This window comes from Sturnus vulgaris, chromosome 7, assembly GCF_052056855.1.
Source record: "Sturnus vulgaris isolate bStuVul1 chromosome 7, bStuVul1.hap1, whole genome shotgun sequence".
NCBI classification, from domain to species: domain Eukaryota; kingdom Metazoa; phylum Chordata; class Aves; order Passeriformes; family Sturnidae; genus Sturnus; species Sturnus vulgaris.
In genome coordinates this window covers 3,596,930-3,619,778 of record NC_142249.1, presented here as the reverse complement: position 1 = coordinate 3,619,778, position 22,849 = coordinate 3,596,930, and the positions used below count along the sequence as shown (strand labels likewise).

Sequence of the window (22,849 nt, the reverse complement as noted above, 5' to 3'; positions counted from 1 at the left end):
TCACAGGCTGGCAGCACTTCTCACCCACGGAAATAACAAGGCAAAGGAAGATACAGCTGAGCAAAGAGAAGCCTTTGCACACAGCCTAGGGATGGAGCACTCGGAGGAGAAGAGTTTTGCATACATGCTGAACAACTCATCTGCCAGCAGGCAAAGGCACGAGGACATGCATCCAATGGGAAACTACACAGAAACTCCAAACTGGAATTATTTTGGCAGCCTGCTAGGTTGGAAGCCGCTGTTTACTCAGCCATCCTGCAGGATGGAGCATTTTTGGTGTCAGATCAGACAGGCAAGTGGCTGCTTCTACAGCCCTCCAGCTGGGCATGCAGGGGTTAACAGGGATGTGCTAAAACCCCTTGGAGAAGAGGAGCAATTCCTAGTTTTGCATTAAAGCCCATCTAATTTTCAGCAAGTGTTTGATGTTCAGGTGCTACACCTGCAAAAACAATCCCTTTTGTGCCTGTTTACTTTCAAGGCCCTCAGCGCTCTCCAGATTCCACCTGGAGATTTTTCCTTGGGATGCTCTCCCGCCAGGGGAGCTGTAATTCCCCTCCTACCTGACCACGGAAAACACAGCAGGGGGAAAAAAAAATATAAAAAAAGGTGAGGAAAAAAAAGAGGATTATTGGAGGAGCAACCTGCCAGCTCTCAGCACTGGGGACAGGGAACAACCTTTGTCACTGGGCCCTCCCAGGGGCTGAGGATGGGGCTGGAAGGAGGACGGGGGATGCTCCCCACGCACCTTTGACGTCGCAGAGCGTGGTTTCAGCAAAGCCCTCGCCCAGGTCGATGAGCGTCCCCTCGGACCTGCAGCGCGGGAGCCCTCCCGAGTTGGCCGCCCGGATCCTCTGCGCTGCCATCTCCGCTCCTGGCGGGCACTACATGGCCAGGGCCTCTCTGCCGGCGATGGGGAGCCCGGTGTCACCTCGGGGAACCTGCCTGGGGGACAGAGACACAGGCCAGGGTGTTAGCAAGGCTGCGGGACCCCCCCGTGCCGCCCACGCACTGATCCCGTGGTGCCAATACAGGAGAGCCTGTCCTGTCCTCCTTAAACCACCATGGAACACAACCTGGGTGCTCCCAGGAAAGGAGAGCCTGTCCTGTCCTCCTTAAACCACCATGGAACACAACCTGGGTGCTCCCAGGAAAGGGGAGCCTGTCCTGTCCTCCTTAAACCACCATGGAACACAACCTGGGTGCTCCCAGTACAGGAGAGCCTGTCCTGGTCTCCTTAAACCACCATGGAACACAACCTGGGTGTTCCCAGGAAAGGGGAGCCTGTCCTGTCCTCCTTAAACCACCATGGAACACAACCTGGGTGCTCCAAGGAACCACAGGGCTGCCCACAAACCCTTGGAGAGCAAGGACAGCCTGGCCTTACAGGATGCTGGACACCACCCCACACGAAGATGCCCTCCGGCCTTTAAGAGTGTTTTTGGGAGTACGCTGCTCCCAGGATGGTGAATTGATCCTTCTCCCCGTTCCCCAGGCATTTGCATGTTGCTGTAACACAGCTATAAAACCACCAAGCACTGAGCTGCTGTGGGAGCACAGAAGACCCACAGGACTGAGCTTTTTCCCTGTTCAGATGGGTCATCCCTTTCTCCCACTGTGGCATTTCTTAGGATGGCAACTGCCTTTTCCCACTTGCTCCCCACATCCCTCTCCTCACCCAACCAACCAGGACAAGCAATATCCCTTCCTGCACTGAACATGATAAAAACAAAGGGGTTTTCCCTCCTTTTTTTTCCAGCAGCACTTGCAAAAGCACTTGCAGAACCGCTGTGGAAGAGCCGCTGGAGCCAAGGGGGAAAAGAGCCCATTCCCACAGGACAGCCCGACCACCAACGTCGTGGCTGATGCAAGCACGGGCAAGAGCTCCCCTGACGTCACCCGTGTCCTCTGGAGCTGGGACAGTGCCCAGATGGGCCAGGACAAGCAGGGAAGGCTGAAGGCATGGCTGGAGCACAGCCTGAGCGCTGAGTTGCTACTCCAGGCTTGCACCAGGGAGCAGGAATGCTGTCCGGCACAGCCAGCATCATCCTGGAAATTCGGGATTCAGCCCCTGCCACAAAACTCCAGCCTGGCTGCAAAACCACCCAGTCTCAACCATAGAAGTTTTAATTAAAAGTTATATCCAAATGCCTTGTTTTACAAAGGGATTTTCATCCACTCCTAATGCTGTTCTTCCTTTCTCCCCCATTCCCATGCAATTTCTTTCCTTTTTCCTCCCTCTGCTTGAAAATGAAATCAAGCAGAAAATAAAAGCCAGGCCCAAATTCCCTAGGTGGGAATACAGAACTGATATCTTCTCCGGCACTGTGAGGGGGAAGAGCAAGTCCTGAAGGATTTGGTGCCCTTTCCTGGAATGCAGCAAGAGGAAATTTGCAGGGGAGAACCTAAGCAGGAGATACTCCAGCCTGCTTGAAATGCTTCCCAAGCCATCCCCGGGGCTGGTATGCCGGGAATGTGGCTGGCTGGAAGGGATGCACCAGGCTGCAGCCAGAAAAGGGAAGGGAGAACTTGTGTGCAAACATTTCCCCTTCCAGGAGAGCCTCCTGTTGGGTCCTGCTGAGAGCAATCCAAGGGGAAAGGGTTTGGTGGGGAATAAACACAGGGAAACCAGGCTTTGAGTCAAGGCTGAGCTTAGCAGTGCTGGGACAGGTAAGAGAGGGGACCTGGGGCAAAACAAAGGAATAACCAGCAGGAAGCTCCAGCAGGAAGCAAGGAAGGGAGGAATGATGCTTCTCTTGGCTGGCACCCTTCACCATCTACCCAGTTTCCCATTCATGCCAATTGGGATTGCAGCTTTCTAGGGGGCATGGAAAGACCCCAAACACAACAGTGCCTCCCTCTAGAGACCCCACACCTCCCCAGTTTTGGTGATTCTTGCACACGATCTTGTTAAAAAAATAAATAAATAAAATGAAAAATCCCAAAATTCCCCCCTGCTCAGGCAGCACTGCACAAAGTAGGAAAAAACCAAGTGCAAGCCAGGAATATGTTTTGAAACACCTGCCTGCTGGTCCAGCATCAAATGAATTTTATATTAATTATGGCAGCTACAGCCCTGACAGCTCTCACTGACATATCCACAAGCCTGGAATTTGCAGGGATGCTCCCCCTCCCTATATTTATATAATGAGATGGGAAGCTTCCTGCTAAAGGCCTCTGACAGATGTGGCTGTGTGGAGAAACAGCTGTAAATCCCCTCTGCATCGAACCCTGAGGCCCCAAAAGGCAGTGAGAATCTACACACAAAAATGAGGGATAATGTGGAAAGGTATTTCCTCTCCTGATAGCAGCATCCTGGATCTCTGCCTGCCCCTCCTGGGTCCCTGCCTGTCCCTCCTGGATCTCTGCCTGCCCCTCCTGGATCTAGGGATGCACACACACACTCTGAAGGATGGGGGCCAGGCCCCCCACGGCTGAATTTGGGATGGGAGCCCTGTTTTGGAGCTGGGGATGGACCCAAACTCTTTCTGAAGGCAGGGGGAACCAGCAAACCCTCCAATTCAGGCTGTGTGAGGAGGATAAAAGGGGCAAGTGGGAGGAAACAAAGGGTGGAAGGGGCAAGATTTGTTTAGAAATCACTGAGACAATGGTCAGCAAACTCCTCTGAAAGACTTGCTTTAAATTTAGCCTGGGGTTAAATATAGACCAGGGAAAAACCCAGCCCCATCTGTTTACCCAAAGCCACAAACAGCATCCTAAATGAATGGTGGGGGGAAGGAAACCAGTGGGCGACCAGCTCGTCCTGCAGCTTCTCAAAGGCACCCACACCTGCTTTTCACACTGGTTTTTCCCCTCCTGCGAGGCACAGGGAATGCTGCAGGGTCAAACCCAACCCTTCGAGCCAGAAACCTTTTCCTAAAATCCAACCTAAACATCCCCTGGCACAGCTCCAGCTGCTCCCTCAGGTCCCACCAGCGGCAGGTCTCGGGCAGGTGACAGTGTCACATCTATTAAAAAACCCCACTTATTAAAACTTAGCTAAAAACTAAAGCCAAAGGTCGCTTTTCCTGCAGCACTTGAACACACAGCACTCAGCACCCCGGCATTTCCCAGCATGCAGCAGCGTGGAAAAGGTTAAAAATAACTTTTTCAAAACGTCTGGTACCACTTACCCCAGAAATGCAACTGCAGGCCTGGGGGAGCCCCCTGGGACCTCCTGGCACTGGCAGACCCCAGCACTCCCAGCTCCATCCATCATTCCAAGCTCATCTGATGGGATTATGGGATGGACCCACCTCTGGCCAGATCAATCAAAGACACACCACGGGCACCCAGCTGTGCTGGACAGGGAAAAGCAATCCCAGGAAAAATACCAAAAGCACTTCCTGGAGCAAAGAAATGCAATAAAACCATGGGAACACCCAAAAGTGCACAGCCCGAGGGTGGGGAGCAGGATCTGCTGCTGGCCAAGGGTGGGAGAAAACCCCTCCAGGAGCCTCGGGGAGGGAAAATCCCTGTCTGCCAAGAATTTGGGCTGATAAAAGCCAGGAGGGCTGGCAGGACTGGGCAGTACCAAGGGTTGGGTATCACCAAGCACCCTGGAGATGGAGCCAGGTCCTTCCAGGTCCAGCCAAGGAGCTGCCACCAGCAAAGGGAGCAGTGTCCATCCTTGCCCATCCCACATTCCCAGCCCTCCCTGGAGCTGCAGGGTCCATCCCATCAGGCACATCCGTGTCTGTGGGAAGCACAAGGAACAGGAGCCATCATGACACAAGACTGGTCGGCTCTGCCATAACTACCACCCTGCACCTCTGTTTTCCCTGGAAAATCCATTAAAAGCCTCTCAAGACTGTGGTGCAAGCTCAGGGAAAGCCTCCCACCTTTCCCTGGGCCACAAATTGAATACTGGGAAAAAAAGAAGGAGCTTCTAATCAATTCCTCATCATCCTCTCCCCATGCCAGAGCCAAGATCAACTCCAGGCACTTGTTGCTTTATGGCTTTTAATTTGCTTTTTCTTTGTCCAAAATCGAGTTCCTCTGGCTCTCCTACAAACATAAAAGTGTTTTTGGAGGTTTCTTTTAAAAACAGTCGGCTTTGCTTGGTATGAGCACATTGAAATTTTTTCTAGGGAGGAATTCATGTCCCAGAGCCACAGCACTCCCCACAACACTCGTCCCACACAATGAATTTACTGAAAACGTTGCTTTTATCAGTCACAAAACCCCAAGTAACTCAAATCTGTGGAATCAGATGCAGACAAGACCCCTCCACACCCCAGCCCTGAGGGAGCTGCTCAGGGAGTGCCAGGGGACACCAATCCACTGCAAGGTGCAAGGGCCTACAAAAGAGAAGCTGTAAAAAGCCCCAAAGCTACCAAAACTGCCAAATTTTAGCAGAAAATCTGATTTAGGAACTTGGTTTTGCCCTGTGAATCCTTCACCTTTCAAGATCTCCCTCACGGCTACGACACAACAGAAAGCTTGGCACGCTCCCCCTCAGTGGAAAATGATCCCAGCACCTTGAGAAATCCCTGCTTTTCCCATCCTTGTCCTGAGAGATCTTCAGGCAGGTGGGAAGACACGGAACTGGACACACCAGCACAGCCCAGCTCCTCTGCATCCCATCCTACAAGGCTGGGATGGCTTTGGGAGCAGCTGGTGGCAAGGACTAATGAGCCTGTGGCTCGTGTCCCGTTGATGCAGGTCTCTCCCACGAGCCTTGCTGGTGGGGATGGGTGGGGAAGAGTTGGCTGCTGTTGAGTTTTTCCCCTCAGCAGCCCAGCCCAAGCATTCCCCAGGTCTGATGCCAGCTGTGCTGTGTATCCCGGTGATTCCTGACCCCGCTGCCTCGCTCTTATCTCCTCCTCCTTCACCGCTTGTGCTTGCCAAGCCAACGCTTTCATCTTCCAAAAAAAAAAAAAAAAAAAAAAAAGGAGAAAAGACCCACCCAAGCCAAGCAAAGAAGATAAACCACCCCTTCAGACAACACCAAACACCAGCTCTTTGTACCAAAAAGAACACCCTGGTGTGAACTCACACGTCCGTCCCAGCGCGAGCCTCCCGGGAGCTGCCAGGAACACAACACACGGCGCTTTCAGCCCCTTTCCCAGCAAACAAGAAGGGACTTGTGGAAGCCCTGTGGGACCTGCCATCGCTCCTGCAGCACCCTCACGTCCCAGGGGTTTGTTTGGAGCCCATTCCCACCATGTGATGTGGGAATGACGGCACCCAGCGCTGCCATGCCGTGCCCTCTGTTCCCTGCCAAGCCCCACGGAAAAATCCTGCCCTGGAGCTCCAGCTTGGCTCAGCTCCTGCTGCCAGGCAAGGGCAAGCCAAGCACAGCCAGCTTGATGGAGAAGAGAGGGAATGAAGGCAAAGCTTGATGGAGAAGGCAGGGAATGAAAGCAATTTTGGCTGTGTGCTGCCAGTGCCTGGTGTCCGTCACGGCCTCCCTGCCGGGCACGTCACCCTTCACAGGCAAAGCAGGAACGACAGGAAAGCTCCCTTTTACAGACTCTTGAGCTCGAGTCCTGCTGGATATCCATCATCAGCTACACGAGACCCAAGTATAAATGAGTCCTGAGGGTGGGAAAAGGGAGTTTTCCCTGCAGGACCTCCTGCTGCTGCCCAGCGCTGATGCCTGGAGATGCAGGCACCACCCTCGAGCATCCATAGCAGCCTCAGAGCCCAGCCCAAATCCCTGAAAACGGGGCTGGTGTGGCAGAGGTTTAAAAACCCCGGAAGCGCAGGAAGGTGCTGGAGGTGCTGCAGAGGGCAGGAACCCTTGTGAGGTTGACAGGGCCAACAAAAAAGGTTTTCCTGGGATAACAGCCCAGGTCCTCCCGTTCCACAGCGACACAACCATGACACACACACACACCTGTCCTGATAACCCAGGCAAGTAAATAAAAAAAGGTGGACTTGCTTCCACATGGTTTCAACACTACCACGGGCTGCAAGACCCCTGTGGCATCCCCCAAAAAAAGCAAGGCAGAGGGATGTCTCCAACAGGATGGCCCTCAGCACAGCAGACGCTGCCGGAATGTCAGCACGGAGAGCGAGGCACTCCCCAAGAGCAGATTAAAAACCCAGAGCCAATTAAAAACCCAGAGGTGGTGTCTGCCCAAACAGCTCTCGGTGAAGCAGTGAGATCAAAGGAGACCTCAACGGGGACCATTCTGCAGCCTCACCCAGACCTCTTGCCCAGGGGAGGGCTTGGTCAGTCTTTCCCCGAACCCACAGACATTTCTGTCTCCACAATGTCCTACAGCAAGGAACTCCATGGGTGGGCTGGAAGGCAATGGAAAACTCAACTCCATCAGGAACAGCCCCTCATCTGATGTCCACCTCGTATCAGAAGAGGCAGAGTTCAGTCCTGGTCCGCCCTGCCCCTGCTGTCTGCTCAACATTCCTGCCTAATTCAGGCAGGGCACTCCCAAAGGTGTTCTGGCTCTCTAACAGGGAGCTGCAGATGGATGCTGCTCTGGTAGGACAATGAGTTTAATCCAGACAAGTCCCACGGGGACCAACAAATCCATGAGAACCCAAAGTCACATCCGCTGCTGTGCTCCCAGAGCAGTTAAACAAAAAAGCCATCAACTCAAGCTTTAAAACCCTTGGATGGAACAGGAGTCCAGGAGAGAACAGTCTTCCTCCAAGCCCTCACAGTCCCTCCAAAGTCCTTCATAAGCCCAAGAGTTTGGCCACGGTTTGAAGGATGCTTAGGACCCAAAAGCATGGACCAAACATCTCGCAGACCAAGGAAACTCAGATTTAAGCTGGATCAGGCAACAGCCCAAGCTCACACAGGCAATAGGTGGTGGAGGAGAAATGAAATCCAGGTTTCCAGAGCCACAGTAAGACACTTTTAAAGAAAAGATCCTGCCAGAATCACCAGGAAAATGCATACAGACACCGTGGTCACCCAAGAGATCTCAGGCAAACACCCACAAAGAGCAGGATAAGGGAAACCACGGAAGTCAAAAGGAGGGGAAACAGCTTCCCACCTCTGTGGATGCTGCAAGAACCATCTCATAATCACCCACTCAATCCCTCCTCTCCATCTCAAACCAACCAGATCCACAGAAGCTTGAAGGCAAAAGGCGCTAATTGAGAAAATCCCGGAGCAGCTCGCTATCTTCCCACCCTCCAGCCGCAGTCCCGGCAGCTTCTCCTTCCTCGGATAATTTGGATGCTAATTTGGCCTTCAAGAGCTGTCACAACCCAAAGTCCCTGAACTGCTGAGCTTCCCCCAAGAGGAGATGATGACAGGGCTTTAACTGCATCAACACTTCAGAGCCCTGTCCCCATCACCCTTCACTGACTCTGCCCTTGCCTGACGGAGAGGAGCTGCTGCAATGCCACGTGTCCTCCCTGCTCCTGGCTGGAAAACCAGTCCCACCAGCATGACCAGAGAAGGACAGGCACAAGAAAGTCACTCATCCTGCTTGCTGGACAGGCTGCCACCACAACTGGTGCAGAGAGGACAACACAAAGCTCCAGGGGTGAGCTGCAGACCACCAGAGACAAGGCAGCTCCCAGCAGGTCATCACCAACAACTCCACACAGCTCTCCCAGCCCAAGTACTCCACCAAGATTGATCTATCTCCACCTATTCCTCAGTCAGAAGGTCTGTTTTTGGGAAAAAAACAAGGGGTTTTGTTCCCAACTCGCCACCTGGACACCAAGAAACGATGAATGAAACCTCTGTGGATTCCAAGAACCGATTCAAGCTGGGTCAAAACCACTCCCCCTTGGTTTAATTTTCTTGCACACCTTCCTGATTAATCCATCACTGATCTGCTGCTGGATTACAGGACACCCTCAGCTATGCTGAAAATGCTGACAAGAGCCAAAAACCTCCTTTTGTAGAAACAAACAGAATCAGCACACTGCAAAGAATTCCCTCAAAACAGCAGGGTTTTTTAAGCTCCTCTTTGGTAAACATTCCCAAATCAGATTGCCCAGGACACCTGGGTTTAAGCAGCTTAACCCTTTGCTGGAGTTGGTGGTCCTCTCATGGGAAGGTAAGATGGAGGCTGGTCACCTCATGGGGTGCTCCATGTTTGACCCAATCTCACAAACCAGGAATCTCCACGTTGGAAAGGGGGCAAAGACACCTGGAGAGCAAACTCCCAGGTGATGATGCAAGTAGGAAGAGGATGTGAGGACAGATCAGAGAATCATGGAATGGTTTGGGTTGGAAAGGACCTTAAATTTTGTCTCATGGGCAGGGACACCTTCCACTATCCCAGGCTGCTCCAAGCCCCATCCAACCTGGCCTTGGACACTTCCAGGAATCCAGGGGCAGCCACAGCTTCTCTGGGCACCCTGTGCCAGGCCATCGGCCACCTTCTCAGGGAGGAATTTCTTCTGAATATCTGATCCAAACCAACCAAACAGAGCCTGGACCAGGACCTCAGGTTTGTTGTCACCTGCAAATCCACCCAGCTGCAGACCCATCCCAGGAAGTGTTCCTGCTTCGATCCAGAGCATGCTTTGAACACCACACTCATTACACGGACACAAAAGACCACGTGGCTCATTTCAGGTGGTTTTCAGCAGCACAAGTCCTCACCTTCATTTAGCTTAGAGCTCTTCCACGGGTGGGAATGAGCTTTCCAGGTGCAGACACCTACCTCTGCCAGCCAGGAGGGTGCCTGAGATACATGAAAACTGGCTGCTGTTTATGCAACACAAGAGCAAACACCACGCCTGCATGTTTAATTAATTACCCCAAAATTAAAGCCCGTCAGACTGCGCAGGGACTCCGTGCAACCTGCAAATTAACTCAACCTGGGGGTGAGGGAGGTCAGATAGCATCCATGCAGTGGCTCCAAGCGTTTTCCACAGCATCAGGAGTGCCATGAAGGGAAAAAAAAGAACAAAAAACAAAACAACACCACCCACCCCCATCTGTCAGAGCTTCAGGGTTTGGTCGTTTCGGTCTGGGAGCTGCTCTGGGGTTTTGTTGTTTCGGTCTCGCCGGGTTCAGAGCTGCTCAGTCCTGTCACCATGGGTCAGATGGCTGATAAGAAACCAATTTCAACACTTTTTTAAGCCCCAAATGTTTACGGGCAGGCTTTGTCTGCAAACAAAGCCAGGCCCTTTGAACCGCAGCTTTGCGTCAGTTTAAGAACTCGAGTGGGAATTAACCAGAGAGCCAAAGTCCTCTCCTGCAGCCTCCACTTGTGTGAGATGGCAAAGCTGCTTCTCTGGGCCAGGACACAACCCTTGGCAAAACATTTAGCCATTTTGCAGACAGATGCCCCTGATTTAGCAAGGTCGTTTGGCGTAAAAATAGTAATTTATGCAAATTTGGCAAAAATCTTTGCTCAAAATGACTCCCCCTTGCTGGACGAAGCAGGGTTGAAATCTCAAACACATTTTTTCATGGCGTTAGTCACCAAGCAGAATTAAAATGACACCTGAGAGTCATCCTAAAGTGGATGCAGGTTGTTCCCTGCTCAAGGCAGAGCTTTATTGCTCGAGTGGAGCAATTTCCACAACTGCCTGCATTGCACCTGTAAGGACGAAACACCTGCCACGTGTGCATGGGACACGGAGCACAAGAGCATCCCTTAAAAAGGGGACAACTCTGAGCCACCACAGAGGGGAACATTTCCAGAGGCCAAGTTATTCCCTCTCTGTTGGCTCCAAGAAGTCAGCCCCAGGCAAGGCTGGAAGGAGACAGACCTGCCCTGTGTCCTCATTGCCCAAGAGGAGCCCCACAGCCATGTGCTCCCTCCATTCCCACTGAGATTTCACAGAATCTCAGAAGGGTTTGGGCTGGAAATGAACCCTAAAGCCCTTCTTTGCTCATCCACGGGCAAACAAACCTTTCACCAGACCAGGTTGCTCAATTCCTGTCTGTAAGACAGCACAGAGCTAAATTTTGGGGGTTTGGAGTTTGAATTAGGGGTGAAGCATTATCTGCTGTAATAAGGGCTGGTTTTGGGCCAACCAAGGGCCCAAATTAGAGGAAACAAGACAAAGCCACTGAGAGCCACACAGGGGATACAGTAGAGCCCAAAGCTTGTCCTCTGTCTCTACAAGAACATCTCTTTTCAGAAAATAAGGACTGAACTGAGGTTAAAAAGCCTCACGTGTTCAGGGACAGATTTCTTGGGTCAGCAGCACAGAACCTGCTCCGTTTAAGGATCTCTGTGGAAAAGAACTTCAATCCCACCACCAGCTCTGCTTGGAGGCTGCTCTGCCAACCACAGCGATGTGTTTTAATTTCCAGACCCAAAACACAGGGCTGCAAGCAGCAGGCTCCTGGCTGGAGAAGAGAAATCCATGGCACCTTCACCGACTGGCCCAGACAACACCTCCTGTCCTCAGCATCTTCCACAGCAGCAACAACAGCCCAGGGCTTTTTGGTTGTTTTTTCCCCCCTGTTGGGATCGAGCTGATGGTGGTGACAGAGATGGGACAGCAGAAGCAGCACTGACTGAAAGCAGCCCTGAGGAAAAGACCTGGATTCCCAGGAAATGGGAGATGTTTTACAAGGGCCTGGAGGGATAGGACAAGGGGGAATGGCTTTAAACTGACAGAGATGGGATACTGGGAAGGAATTGTTCCCTGTGAAGGTGGGGATGCCATAGCACAGGGTGCCCAGAGAAGCTGTGGCTGCCCCTGGATCCCTGGAAGTGCCCAAGTCCAGGTTGGACACTGGGGCTTGGAGCAGCCTGGGACAGTGGAAGGTGTCCCTGCCCTGCAATGAGATGAGCTTTAAGGTCCCTTCCAACCCAAACCATGCCCTGATTCCAAGCAGGACACAGCAAGAACTTCTCAGGAGCTGAGGATGCTCTCCAGCACAACCAGCTGATGGCCACATGCAGTCTGCAGGACTTTGAAGGGTCAGGCTGGAATTAGACACGCTCCTGATGAGGAAAAAAAACTCACTAAATATCAAACCAATGCAGATGGACCTTTTTTTTTTTTTTTTTTTTTTAATTAAGACTTGCTTGAAGTGCCACATAAAAGAAGTGAAATCCCAGGCACAGCTGACGCATCAGGAGAGATTTATATTTAGAAGAATGACTTAAGTACTTGATCAACAGGAAAAAAAAAAGGGAACTTTTTCTGCAGGGTCCAGAAGGAGGAAAGAAAACCAAAAGGCAGACAGTCACCACCACACATTATTCCTTAGGGCAACATCCACTGGCATTTTAGCCTCCCAACAACCCACTTTTGCAGTGAATCCAGCTTTTTTTTCTGCTATGCATGATCCCAGTAAACAACATTTACAGCCAGAACACATGATGTGCATCACAAGACAACTGGCACCAGTATTATTTTTAAATACCATCAGCTCTGCTTTTAACAGGACGACGAGAAATGTGTTATTACTTGAGCATTAAAAAAAATATATTGAGGCAATGAAAAAAAAAAAAGCCATTCCCAAGTTTTGCAAAGTGAAGATTTAAAGAGAGATAAAACAGAGCACCACCAGAAAAATATAATCCTTCGAAATCTGCCATTCCTCCTGCTGCATTATTCATTTGGGAGCTTTCAGTGCAGAAGTCAGAGCCCTGCTTAGCCGGATATCCGATCGTTTGCTGGGCCTCATCCCAAATTTCTCCAGCATTACTCACATTTTTTTGTGCAGGAAGGGGGGTGAGGATTTTCTGGTGAAAGGCAAAAGTGAGGCAGAAGTGACTGCAGCACTACAGAGTGTGGGATTTCCATGGACAGGCTCTGCTTCCAAACGATTCCCATCCAGGGAAGAAGAAAAATATCAGGGAGATGCTTGGACTCTGCACTGCTTTGGAGCTGAGCACGAGCTGGGACCTCTCCAGGCAGGAGCACTGGGCAGTGGATGCTCATCCCAGAGGAAAATGCTCTGCATCCTGGTAGCTCCCAGCAGCATCACCTCCCTTGCCAGCATTCCCACTGGGAATTACCCTCTGTCCCACTTTCACGAGCTCAGTTGCCTTAAAGCAGGAATTACCAGCCCTTTCCCAAAGGAAAACACCTCCCCTTCCCTCTCCAAGCCAGGGGAGCATCTGATGCAGCATCACCACTCTGTGATCACAATCTCCTAAAAATTAGGCCCAACAGCAAATATTCCCACACTGATTGATTTTCCCACCTGCACCAAAAGCCCTTTTGAAGAGATTTTTGAGACCATTTTTGGACTGTAGAGACCATGGTTTAACATTCCCACAGGGAAACACTGATGCCCCGTGCCTCAGTTTCCCTGAACCATTTTCCAGTGGTATCCAAACCCTTCGGGACACACATTTCCCCCTTTTGCCTGAAGGATGCATCTCCACCTGCCTGCGTTCAGGTTTCCATCACAGCCAGAAGAAGCAGCTTCCCTCCCAATGTCTGTAAGGCCAGGCTTTAAAACAGAGCCCAACACATGCAGCTAAAGCTGGGATGGAACAGTCGCAATGCCCACAAGGGGTTAAACACTCACCCTTCCCAAATCCCTGCTCCAGGGCCCTGCATTCCTCTGCTCCAACAGTGTGCAGGGCTTTTACTGCTCACTCTTCCCATGTCCTGGATGTTTTAGGAGCTCCTGCAAAGCAGGGGCTGCAGAGGAGCCTCAGGGACGGCAGGGCAAGGTGCACAATCTGGGAATGCTCTGGGCTGGAAACACCTTAAAGCCCATCTCATTCCCATGGGCAGGGACACCTCCCACTGTCCCAGGCTGCTCCAAGTCCCAGTGTCCAGCCTGGCCTTGGACACTTCCAGGGATCCAGGGGCAGCCACAGCTTCTCTGGGCACCCTGTGCCAGGGCCTGCCCACCCTCCCAGGAAACAATTCCTTCCCAATATCCCATCCATCCCTGCCCTCTGCACCTGGGAATTTAAAGTAATTCCCCCTTGTCAAACACCTCCCAGTGCAGGTCCAGGAGCAGGGATGCTCTGGAGAGCACAGCACATCCCGTGGGGATTTGGAGGAGTCCCTCTGTCCTCTCCATCAGCGGGATGGAGCTGTGACCTCATTCGAGGGATCTCATCAGGCTCTGCAGGAGCCCAGATGGACCATCTGGCTAATTGAGTTAATTAAAGCATTTTTCAGCAGCGATTAACTTTCAGGCAGCTCTCCCTGGGGAGCAGGGGCTACAGCTCGGGAGCATCAGGAGGGAGAGATGGAAAAATGACTTGGAAGCACCGACGACACCGAGCTGTTTGTCTGCAGCGTTTGCTGACTCCAACAGCTCTCAGTGAAAAAAAAAAAAACCCAAATGCTCCCTAATTTCACCTATTTCCCAGGCCGAGCAGGATAGGAAGAGCCAGGCAGGGGAGGAGAGCCACCACAGTGATGTTCCCATCCCAGAGCATCCTTCCCAGGCAATCCTTGGAATGATGAGGTGGCCAAGGCCAGCACTGGCAGCACAGGGGCTCTGTTTTGCTGGTGAGGTAATTGCCACCTCTCAGGGACAGCAAGTCCTTTGTCCACGGCCCATTCTGAGAAAACCAAGGAAAACACTTCCAAAGACCCAAGGAAAGCCTTGCTCCGTGTTGTCACTCCCTGATAAGCTCAGCTGCTGGAAAGGAAACACTTTCTGGGAAGCTGGTATTAAAGAAAAAGACACAAAACACCCCCAAAATAACCCATCCCGGTGCTGGAGATGCCAGGTTTCCCTCCCCTTTCCCCAAAAACCCACTTATCCCATCTGAGCAATGAGAGATGCATCCCTGCAGAGGTACCACTCCTGGGGAAGCTGCTCCAAGGAAGAGGAGCCAGAGCAAGGGAAGACGAGCTGTGGGATGCAGCCCTCCCTTCTCCTCCTCTCTTTCTGTGGGATGCATTTGGGCATCCCTGCTTTTGTTTCCTGGGATGCACCCCCACCTGCTTCTCCTTTTTTTGTGGCATTTACTCACATCTCCTCATCCTTTTTTTTTTGAGGGATACACTAGCACAGATGCTCTTTTTTCCAGGAGGCACCCACGCAAACCCTTCTCCTTCTGTGGGGTGCACTTGCACAGCTCTTTTTATCCAGGATCTACCCACGCATCTGCTCCTCTGCTTTTTTTATTTCCTGGGATGCACTCAGGCATCTCCTCCTCCTTTTTTGCGGGATGCATTCCCCATCTCCTCCTTTTTCTGGGATGCACCCCTACCTCCTCCTCCTTTTTTTTTTTTTTGCAAGATATACTCACACAGCTCCTGCTTTTGTGGGATGAACTCAGGGATCTCTTTTTTTTTTTTTCAGAATGCACTCAAGCATCTCCTCCTTTTTTTCCCTACCCTCAAACCTTATCCATTGCAAGGACCAGTTGCTCCCAGAATCATTGGGAAGTATACCCTGCACTTCCTTAAGGATCCCAACAGCCCAACCTGCCCCAAATGTGCAGCCACACGCACCCAAAAAACCCCCACTAAGGATATTTTTGGCAAAATAAGCAATAAGGAGGGGATTTGGGGGAGAGAGCAGAGTGATTCCCAAGGCTGGCTTTCCATGCAGGCTGCTCTGCTTCCCAGAGCAACCCCACCCCGGGAGCACTAATCTGATGGCAGGTTTTCAATGGAGCAGCCAGGATGGGGAGGGAGAGAGGCTGGAGAGGGGGGAATGAAAGCAAGGAAATGCCTCTGAGGTGAGGAGGTTTTTTTTTTTTCTGGCCGGGGACGCCTTGTTTTGTTTGCCTGCCTCCAGCGCGCTGCCATTTTCCGGAAGCTGGAGCACTCACAAAAAAAAAAATGGGAAGTTTCTCTTTGTTTAATTTTAGCCGTGGCAGTCTCTGCACCGAGGGACCCAGCAGCCCTCCCCAGCCGCTCTGGGAACGGATGTGGGCCAAGAGGATGGAGCAGCAGCAGGGAATGAGGCAGGAATTAGGGATTTAACATCTCCCACAACCACACGACCAGGACTGAAATGTTCTCAGTCCCAGAGGTGTGTGAGACTTGTGAGACTTCGGGCTGAACTCCCTGTGTGACCATGGCATCTGTTACTCCAATTCCTGCCTTTTTTTTTTTTTTTTTCCTCTCCCTTTCTCCACACTTTACCTGTGAAGGTGTTTTTAGCTGGATAACTCCCCCACCACGCCAAGCAAAACGATGGATGCTGCACCCAGCCCCGGACACACGAAGAAGTCCAAGCAAACCCACTCTTGGGCTTATCCCAGATTCGTAACTTATGCTGGAAAAGAGCTTTAGGATCACTGCTTCCAGCAGCAGTGCCCATAAAACACCTCCTGCCCCGCTCCTCTGCACTGACCCAGGCGGCGCCCGCACCATTGTTCCATTCCAAAAAAGCTTTTTTTCCCCTGTTCCTAAGGAAACAGCCGGCGTTGTTCAAACAAGGCCACACACCACGCCGACCCTGCCCCCCCAAAAACGACCTGGAACACTTCAGAGGGATGACCTAAAGCACTTTACCAGGCACAGCAGGAGAAGGGCGGCAGCTGGATTCACCCCCGGAGAGAGGAGAGGGAAGCACGGGATGAGCAAGGCAGCCTCACGATCCCACACCGCAGCCAGGAGGCTTTGCTGGGTCAAAATTTGCTGGAGTCACCTAGAAAACAGCTGGTTTAGCTCTGTGACAGTGATTTCTCCTCTCGGAAAGGACGGGATGGTCCCCAGGGTGACCCTCCCGTGGGGTAGGAGAGGAAGCAACTGCAGAGAACAGTGAAAAGGAAAGGCTTTCACATCATCATCACTATTATTACTATCATTATTACTATTACTAAAGCTTTCCCCATCATTTAACAGGACTGCAAACCAGATGTGCACCACCATCTCTCCAATCTACAAAAAAGCAGCCAGATGATGAAAAAATCACCCAATCCCAGAATGGTCTGGGCTGGAAACACCTTAAAGCTCATTCCATTCCATCCCCTGCCATTCCAGGGACACTTTCCACTGTCCCAGGCTGCTCCAAGCCCTGTCCAACCTGGCCTTGGACACTCCCAGGGATCCAGGGGCACCCACAGCCTCTCTGGGCACCCTGTGCCAGGGCCTGCCCACCCTCCCAGGGAACAATTCCTTCCCAATATCTCATCTAAACCTACTCTCCTTCATTTTGAAGTCATTTCAGTTGGAAGAAACATCAGAGAGATTACAAAACAAGTGGCTGAGGCACCTTCCTTGTATTTTCATATACAGAGGCTCGAGGCTACAAAATTATTCTCCCAAATGGAAAGAAATTGGGTATTAGGCAGGAATTCTTCCCTCTGAGGGTGGGGAGGCACTGGCATAGGGTGCCCCTGGAAGTGTCCAAGGCCAGGCTGGACATTGGGGCTTGGAGCAGCCCGGGACAGTGGAAGGTGTCCCTGCCCAGTGGGAGTGGAATGGGAAGAGCTTTAAGGTCCCTTCCAGCCCAAACCAATCTGGGATTCCGTGATGATCCCACAAAGAGGAGATGGGATGTGCCATCCTCCCACAGCTGGATTTGACACAACCTCTCTCCTGGGCGGAGCAGGAACACCCACTCAGGTAGGCAAAAGCAGGAACACTTCTTTAGCCCCAGGAGCTGGGGAATGAGAGCATGACTGTCCCGTTGATATGCCAGCTGGGAATGGGAATGGCTGCCTCCCAGCACCCAAAATAACCCCTGGCACAAACCCACATGGAATCTGCAGGTTAAAAATAGAAACGTCCCTTAGGACTAGGGGGGCACCACTCATGGGGTTCCCAGTGGAGGGGCAGCAGCTTGGCCACAAAAAAAAAAAAAAAAAAAATGGGATTAAAGCCAGGAAATGCTGCTTGTGGACACCGAGTGATTCCTCCCAAAAACATGCGACCCACCCAAACCAGCAGAGGGACAAAAAGCGAATCCAGGGGCACAATGAAAGAGTTGGAAACTTTATGGTCTGCTCTTTGATCCATGAAAAACTGACTTTACCCTGGGAAACACCTAGACCCGCAGCCCCCCCGAGGCAGCAGAGGGATTCCATGTGCTCCTGCATTCCCTGCTGCTGTGAGCCATCCCTACACATCCATATCCATACTCCCACACTTTCCTTTAGGAGCCCACAGAAACACAAATACATGGAAACCACTTCAAGGACCACCAGGGAAAATTAAGGACCCCAGGCTGCAAGGAGGAGCACGAGAAGGGGGAGATGCCACAGGCACCCTCACAAATTATCCTTCAGTGTGGATGGTTGTGGTGTTAATGGAACTGGGGCATCACTTGAGCACTAAAACCCAGATCTGAGCTGCTGGGAGCAAGTCCCTGCTCCTTGTTTGGGAAGCAAAGGGACTTGTCAGGACATGCATGTGCCAAAACTGCAGGTCCTTTCTCCTTTTCCCCTTCCTAAAACCCCAAACATTATTTATGGCCACCAAGGCAGCTGGGGTTGCAAATGCTTCTGAATGCAATAAAACCCTGCAGCCTCACCATTACCAGCAAAGCTGCCCTGGTGTCCCCACAGGTTGGTGACACCAACCCCTCAGCTCCTTCGGGGACAGGACTCAGCCCCACCACCTCCAACAGGAGCAGCCCAGGGTTTCTCCAGCCCCTCCTGCCTCTGCTCCCAAGTCCTGCCAGCGGGATTTTCCCTGTGCCAGCACCGGCAGAGCCACGTGCTCCCTGCCCCAGCCAAGGCTGGCACTGCGCTGCCGAGGTCCCCAGACAATGCCAGCCCTGTGCCCAAGCCCTGGGCAGGGTTAATGCAGGGATTGCTGGCCAGGAAGGAGCCCAGGGAAGCAATGGGGGATGTCTTCTGTGCCTTTAAATCTTGCTCTGCAAATTTTGGGGAGCAGCTTGGATGGGTCCTGAGCTGGTGCTGGCAGTGGAGATGCCTCCTGCATCCTGGCAGGGCATTGTCCAGAGGGCAGGGAACCCCAGCAGCACCCACAACACCATGAACACCTTGCTGCAGCCACCAGAGAATCCCAGAATGGATGGGGTTGGAAGGGACCTTAAAAGCCCATCCCATCCCACTCCCTGCCATGGGCAGGGACACCTTCCACTGTCCCAGGCTGCTCCAAGCCCCAGTGTTCAACCTGCCCTTGGACACTTCCAGGGATCCAGGGGCAGCCACAGCTTCTCTGGGCACCCTGTGCCAGGGCCTGCCCACCCTGCCAGGGAACAATTCCTTCCCAATATCCCATCCATCCCTGCCCTCTGGCAGTGGGAAGCCATTCCCTGTGTCCTGTCCCTCCATCCCTTGTCCCCAGTCCCTCTCCAGCTCTCCCGGAGCCCCTTTAAGCCCTGGAAGAGGCTCTGAGCTCTTCCCCAGGTGAACACCCCCAGCTCTTCCAGCCTGGCTCCAGAGCAGATATCCCTGTCTGGCTTGTCTAGCTCCAGATATCCCAGCCTGGCTCCAGTTAAGATATCCCAGTTAATAAGCAGAAATACATTCCCCAGTGGGTTGATCCCCTTGTTTCAAAGCTGACTCATCACTGGTCACTGGGGAAGTCAACATTTGGCTACAAAACCTTCCTGGGTGTTGCCATCTCCTGCTTTCTGTGGCCAGGGACAGCACCCAGGGAATGGCTGGGGCTGTGTCAGGGCAGGGTTTAGGTTGGATATCAGGGAAAGGTTCTTCCCCCAGAGGGTGCTGGGCACTGCCCAGGCTCCCCAGGGAATGGGCACAGCCCCGAGGCTGCCAGAGCTCCAGGGGTGCTTGGACAGCGCTGCCAGGGATGCTCAGGGTGGGATTTTTGGGGTGTCTGCACAGGGCTGGAGGTTGGACTCTGTGATCCCTGCAGGTTCTCCCAACTCAGGAAATTCCATGATTCCATAAAAACCCATCCTACCTCCTCACCATCTCCTGGGGAGCCTCCGGGGCAGCCAGCAGAGCTCAGGTACTTTTAGGACGAATTTTGGGCAGTAAAGAAAAGGCAGGTGCCAAACTCGAGGCCAAGAGGCTCCGAGGTGAGGTTATTTGCAGCCACTCCTGTGCCAGCTGCCAGCAGAAATCCACCCACAGAGCCAGGAGGTGACACAACTCCCAGACCACTTTGAAACAAGGAGACTGAGGAGGATGCAAATGCTACTGCACGTCCCAGCCTCTCCAGCTGCCAGCTCTCGCACAGACAGCCCCGGCCACGAAAAAGCCTCTTGTCATATTTAAATGTTTTTCCCATTAAAAAAGAACAACAAAACAATACCAAAGCCCCACACAGTGTCTAAACCACCTCCTTACCATCCACACAAGCTCTCTCGAGCAACACCACCAGGCTAAAATAAATATTTTAGCTTGGCAAATAGTTTTCCTCTCATTAAAAGGCAAACATAATTAGGATGTCGAGCGCCGAGGCGAGCGGCGGCTGCAATCACTCCACGCTGCTCCAGCTCTGGTTGATTAAAAGTAACGAAGCTGCTATTTTTGAAAGGCACATTCCCTTCCACAGGGCCTGAACAGGGTTATTTTGGAAATATATGTATCCATGGAAAGCTGGCATCTCTGCCTGAAAAATTCCCCAGCCAGGAGGGGATGCACTCAGCGGGGGCTGCGGGTCTGTGGGATGGGGGGGGGGTCATGAGAAAAGTGGGAATTCTTTTGCTGTGAGCAACCAGGGGAGTAAAGCTCACCGTGGGAAGAACACGGAGACCTTGGAAAGCCGAGGGAATCATCATGGCATGACGGATGGTTTGGGTTGGAAGGGACCTCAAAGTTCACCTCGTGGGCAGGGACACCTCACACCAGACCAGGGCTGCTCCAAGCCCCATCCAACATTCCAGGGATGGGGCAGCCCCAACTCATCAGGACAAACTGCTCCAGAGGAAAGAAGAAAAGAAGAAAAAAGCAGAACAGGAGAGAAGAGCTGCCACCAGAGATGCTGTCCCCTCTGCAGGGTCTGGTACTGACACAGCTGCACAGGAGCAAGAGCCAGGGGGAGACACGACTGTTCTGAGGGTCCCGGAATTATTTTGGCTGGAAAAGCTCTCTGAAAGCATCAAGCCCAAACATTAAGCCCACTACCAAACCCACCACTGACCCCTGTCAGACTTACAGGCTGTCCCAGGAGGATGTTCTTCTCATTATCGAGACATTTTTTTACTTTAAGGCGAATTTAAGCATCCCACTGGTGTAGTCAGGCATGAGGAAACCAAGGATGAATCCTTATTCCAGAGCCTCAGCATCCAGACAGAGTTATCAATACAACACACACCCCCCCTCCAACTCCTATCCAAGCTGCTGCTCCGTTCAGCATAACTGAATTATTAACTTGCAATGTATATATTAATTAACAGCCAAAACTTAATCACTGCAAATCTCAGGGAGCACTAGCCAGGAAGAACAGGCTGGAGAGGGGGGGAAGGCAATGATGGGCATTCCACAGCGGGGACGCTGCGCTAGGAATTTGCATCCACCCGATCCCACATCCCACAGCTCCTCTGGGATTTGGGACTTCGATGCAGCGTGGTTGAATTTGGGCACAGAACAACCTCCCAGTCACCGCTGTCCCTCTTTGTACCAAAGTTACGCCGAGCCTAAGAAACATCCAGCTACTCCTGAACAGCCAGGGATCCCAAAAAATCGGTGATCCCGGGAGCCCGAGCCTTCAGCACATCACACACCTGCACAACTCCACCTCTCCCACCCAACACTGTCCCGGGAGCAACAGCTGGAAAACCAAGCGCTGCGCAGCATCCCTCGCTGCCAAAGCATCCCCCCGGGCAGCCAGCAAGGAGCAGAGAGGTCAGCGACCCCTCGGCGAGCCCCAGCTGGGAAAAATCCCGCTGGGAAAGCAATGCCAGGCACAGCCGGTGGAATGCTGCTCAGAACAGCCCCCAGCTCCCCCGCCGGAGCGTCCCTGCGGTGACCGATAAGGAAATGGAGCCAGCCCAGCCCGGCCCCTCTGTCCTGGGGGTGACACCGGCTGGGTGACAACCCGGGGAGCCGGTGCCCATCGTCCCCGTGCCCCTGTGGCAGTGCCAGCGAGACCTGGGGGACAAGGCGTGTGCGGACCCACGGAGGGCACTGAGCACCCGGCATCTCCAAAGAACGGGGACACGGAGCCACTCGTGTCGCGGTCACATCCTCGCCCCGGCACACCCCATGGCAGCGGGGACACGGGGCAGGGACGCGAACAGCGAGGGGAAAACGCGGCCACACACACAGAGGGGACACAGTCACACAGAGTCAAACACACAGGGGACAGGTGACATGCACAGCCACACAGGACACGCACACAAAGTGGCACACGGAGGGCACACGACACAGTGTGACACAGTCAGGCACAAACAGGACACAAACACACAGTTACGGACGACACTTACAGTCACACACACGACACAGCGTGACACAGTCAGGCACAAACAGGACACACACACGCAGAGTTACAGACCCACAGAGGACACTCAGAGCCACAAACACGCAGTGCCACAGTGTCACACACGGACACGCGACACTCGCACACACACAGAGGGCACTTGGCACACGGTCACAAGCCTGCCCAGTGTCACACAAGGGACACACACAGAGTCTCACTCACGCACACAAACATTCACACTCACTATCAGCTCTCCCCGGCCGCCTCCCCGCTCTCCGCCGCTGGCTCAGCCCCGACCCTCCGCCGCCGCCACCGCCGCCCTGCTCCCGCCGTCGCCGCCGCCGCCGCAAACTTTTCCCCGGTGGCCCCGGGAGCCCGCGGGGAGCCGCTCCCATCCCCGCTAGCCCCCGGGCTAGCCCAGCTCCCGGCTCTCACCTGCGCCCGCTCCCGCACCGGCAGCACCGGGACCTGCCCCGCTGCGCTCCCGGGCGCGCCTCCGCCGGCACGGGCCGCGCGCGCCCGCCCGCTCTGACGTCACAGGGCGTGGCCGGGGCGTGGCCGGGAGCGCGAGGGGGGAGCGGGACGGGAGCGCGGGGGATGCTCGTGTAAAACACGTGGGGGGGAAAAAAGGACGGGAGAGCGGGGATGGGGGAAGCGGGTGGGAGCGTCCTTGTGAAAATGGCGAGCCCGCCCAGCCCGGTGGCGAGGGTGGTCCCACTCGCGGTGGGCAGCTTGGTTGTTTAAAGGGGTTTATGCCCTCCCCCTC

The 22,849-nt window shown here is 53.1% G+C and overlaps 1 protein-coding gene across 6 annotated transcripts in view; it reads right to left on the bottom strand.

Annotated features, from left to right (window-relative positions):
* The window catches only part of SH3BP4 (SH3 domain binding protein 4), a 32,870-nt gene extending 10,293 nt beyond the window's left edge, over positions 1-22,577 (bottom strand). Inside the window, exons 1-3 of one of the 6 annotated variants that reach the window (XM_014893135.2) lie at positions 22,519-22,569; positions 16,294-16,429; positions 746-942 (exon numbers count right to left, since the gene is read on the bottom strand). In XM_014893135.2, the coding sequence (XP_014748621.2) occupies positions 746-863 (118 nt within the window). In that variant the 5' untranslated portion in view covers positions 864-942; positions 16,294-16,429; positions 22,519-22,569. Of the gene's footprint in view, positions 1-745; positions 943-16,293; positions 16,772-19,620; positions 20,309-20,398; positions 21,459-22,518 lie in introns of those variants that run through there. The other 5 variants (XM_088167544.1, XM_088167545.1, XM_014893136.2 and 2 more) reach the window with 5 other exon arrangements.
* Positions 22,578-22,849: the final 272 nt, after the last annotated feature.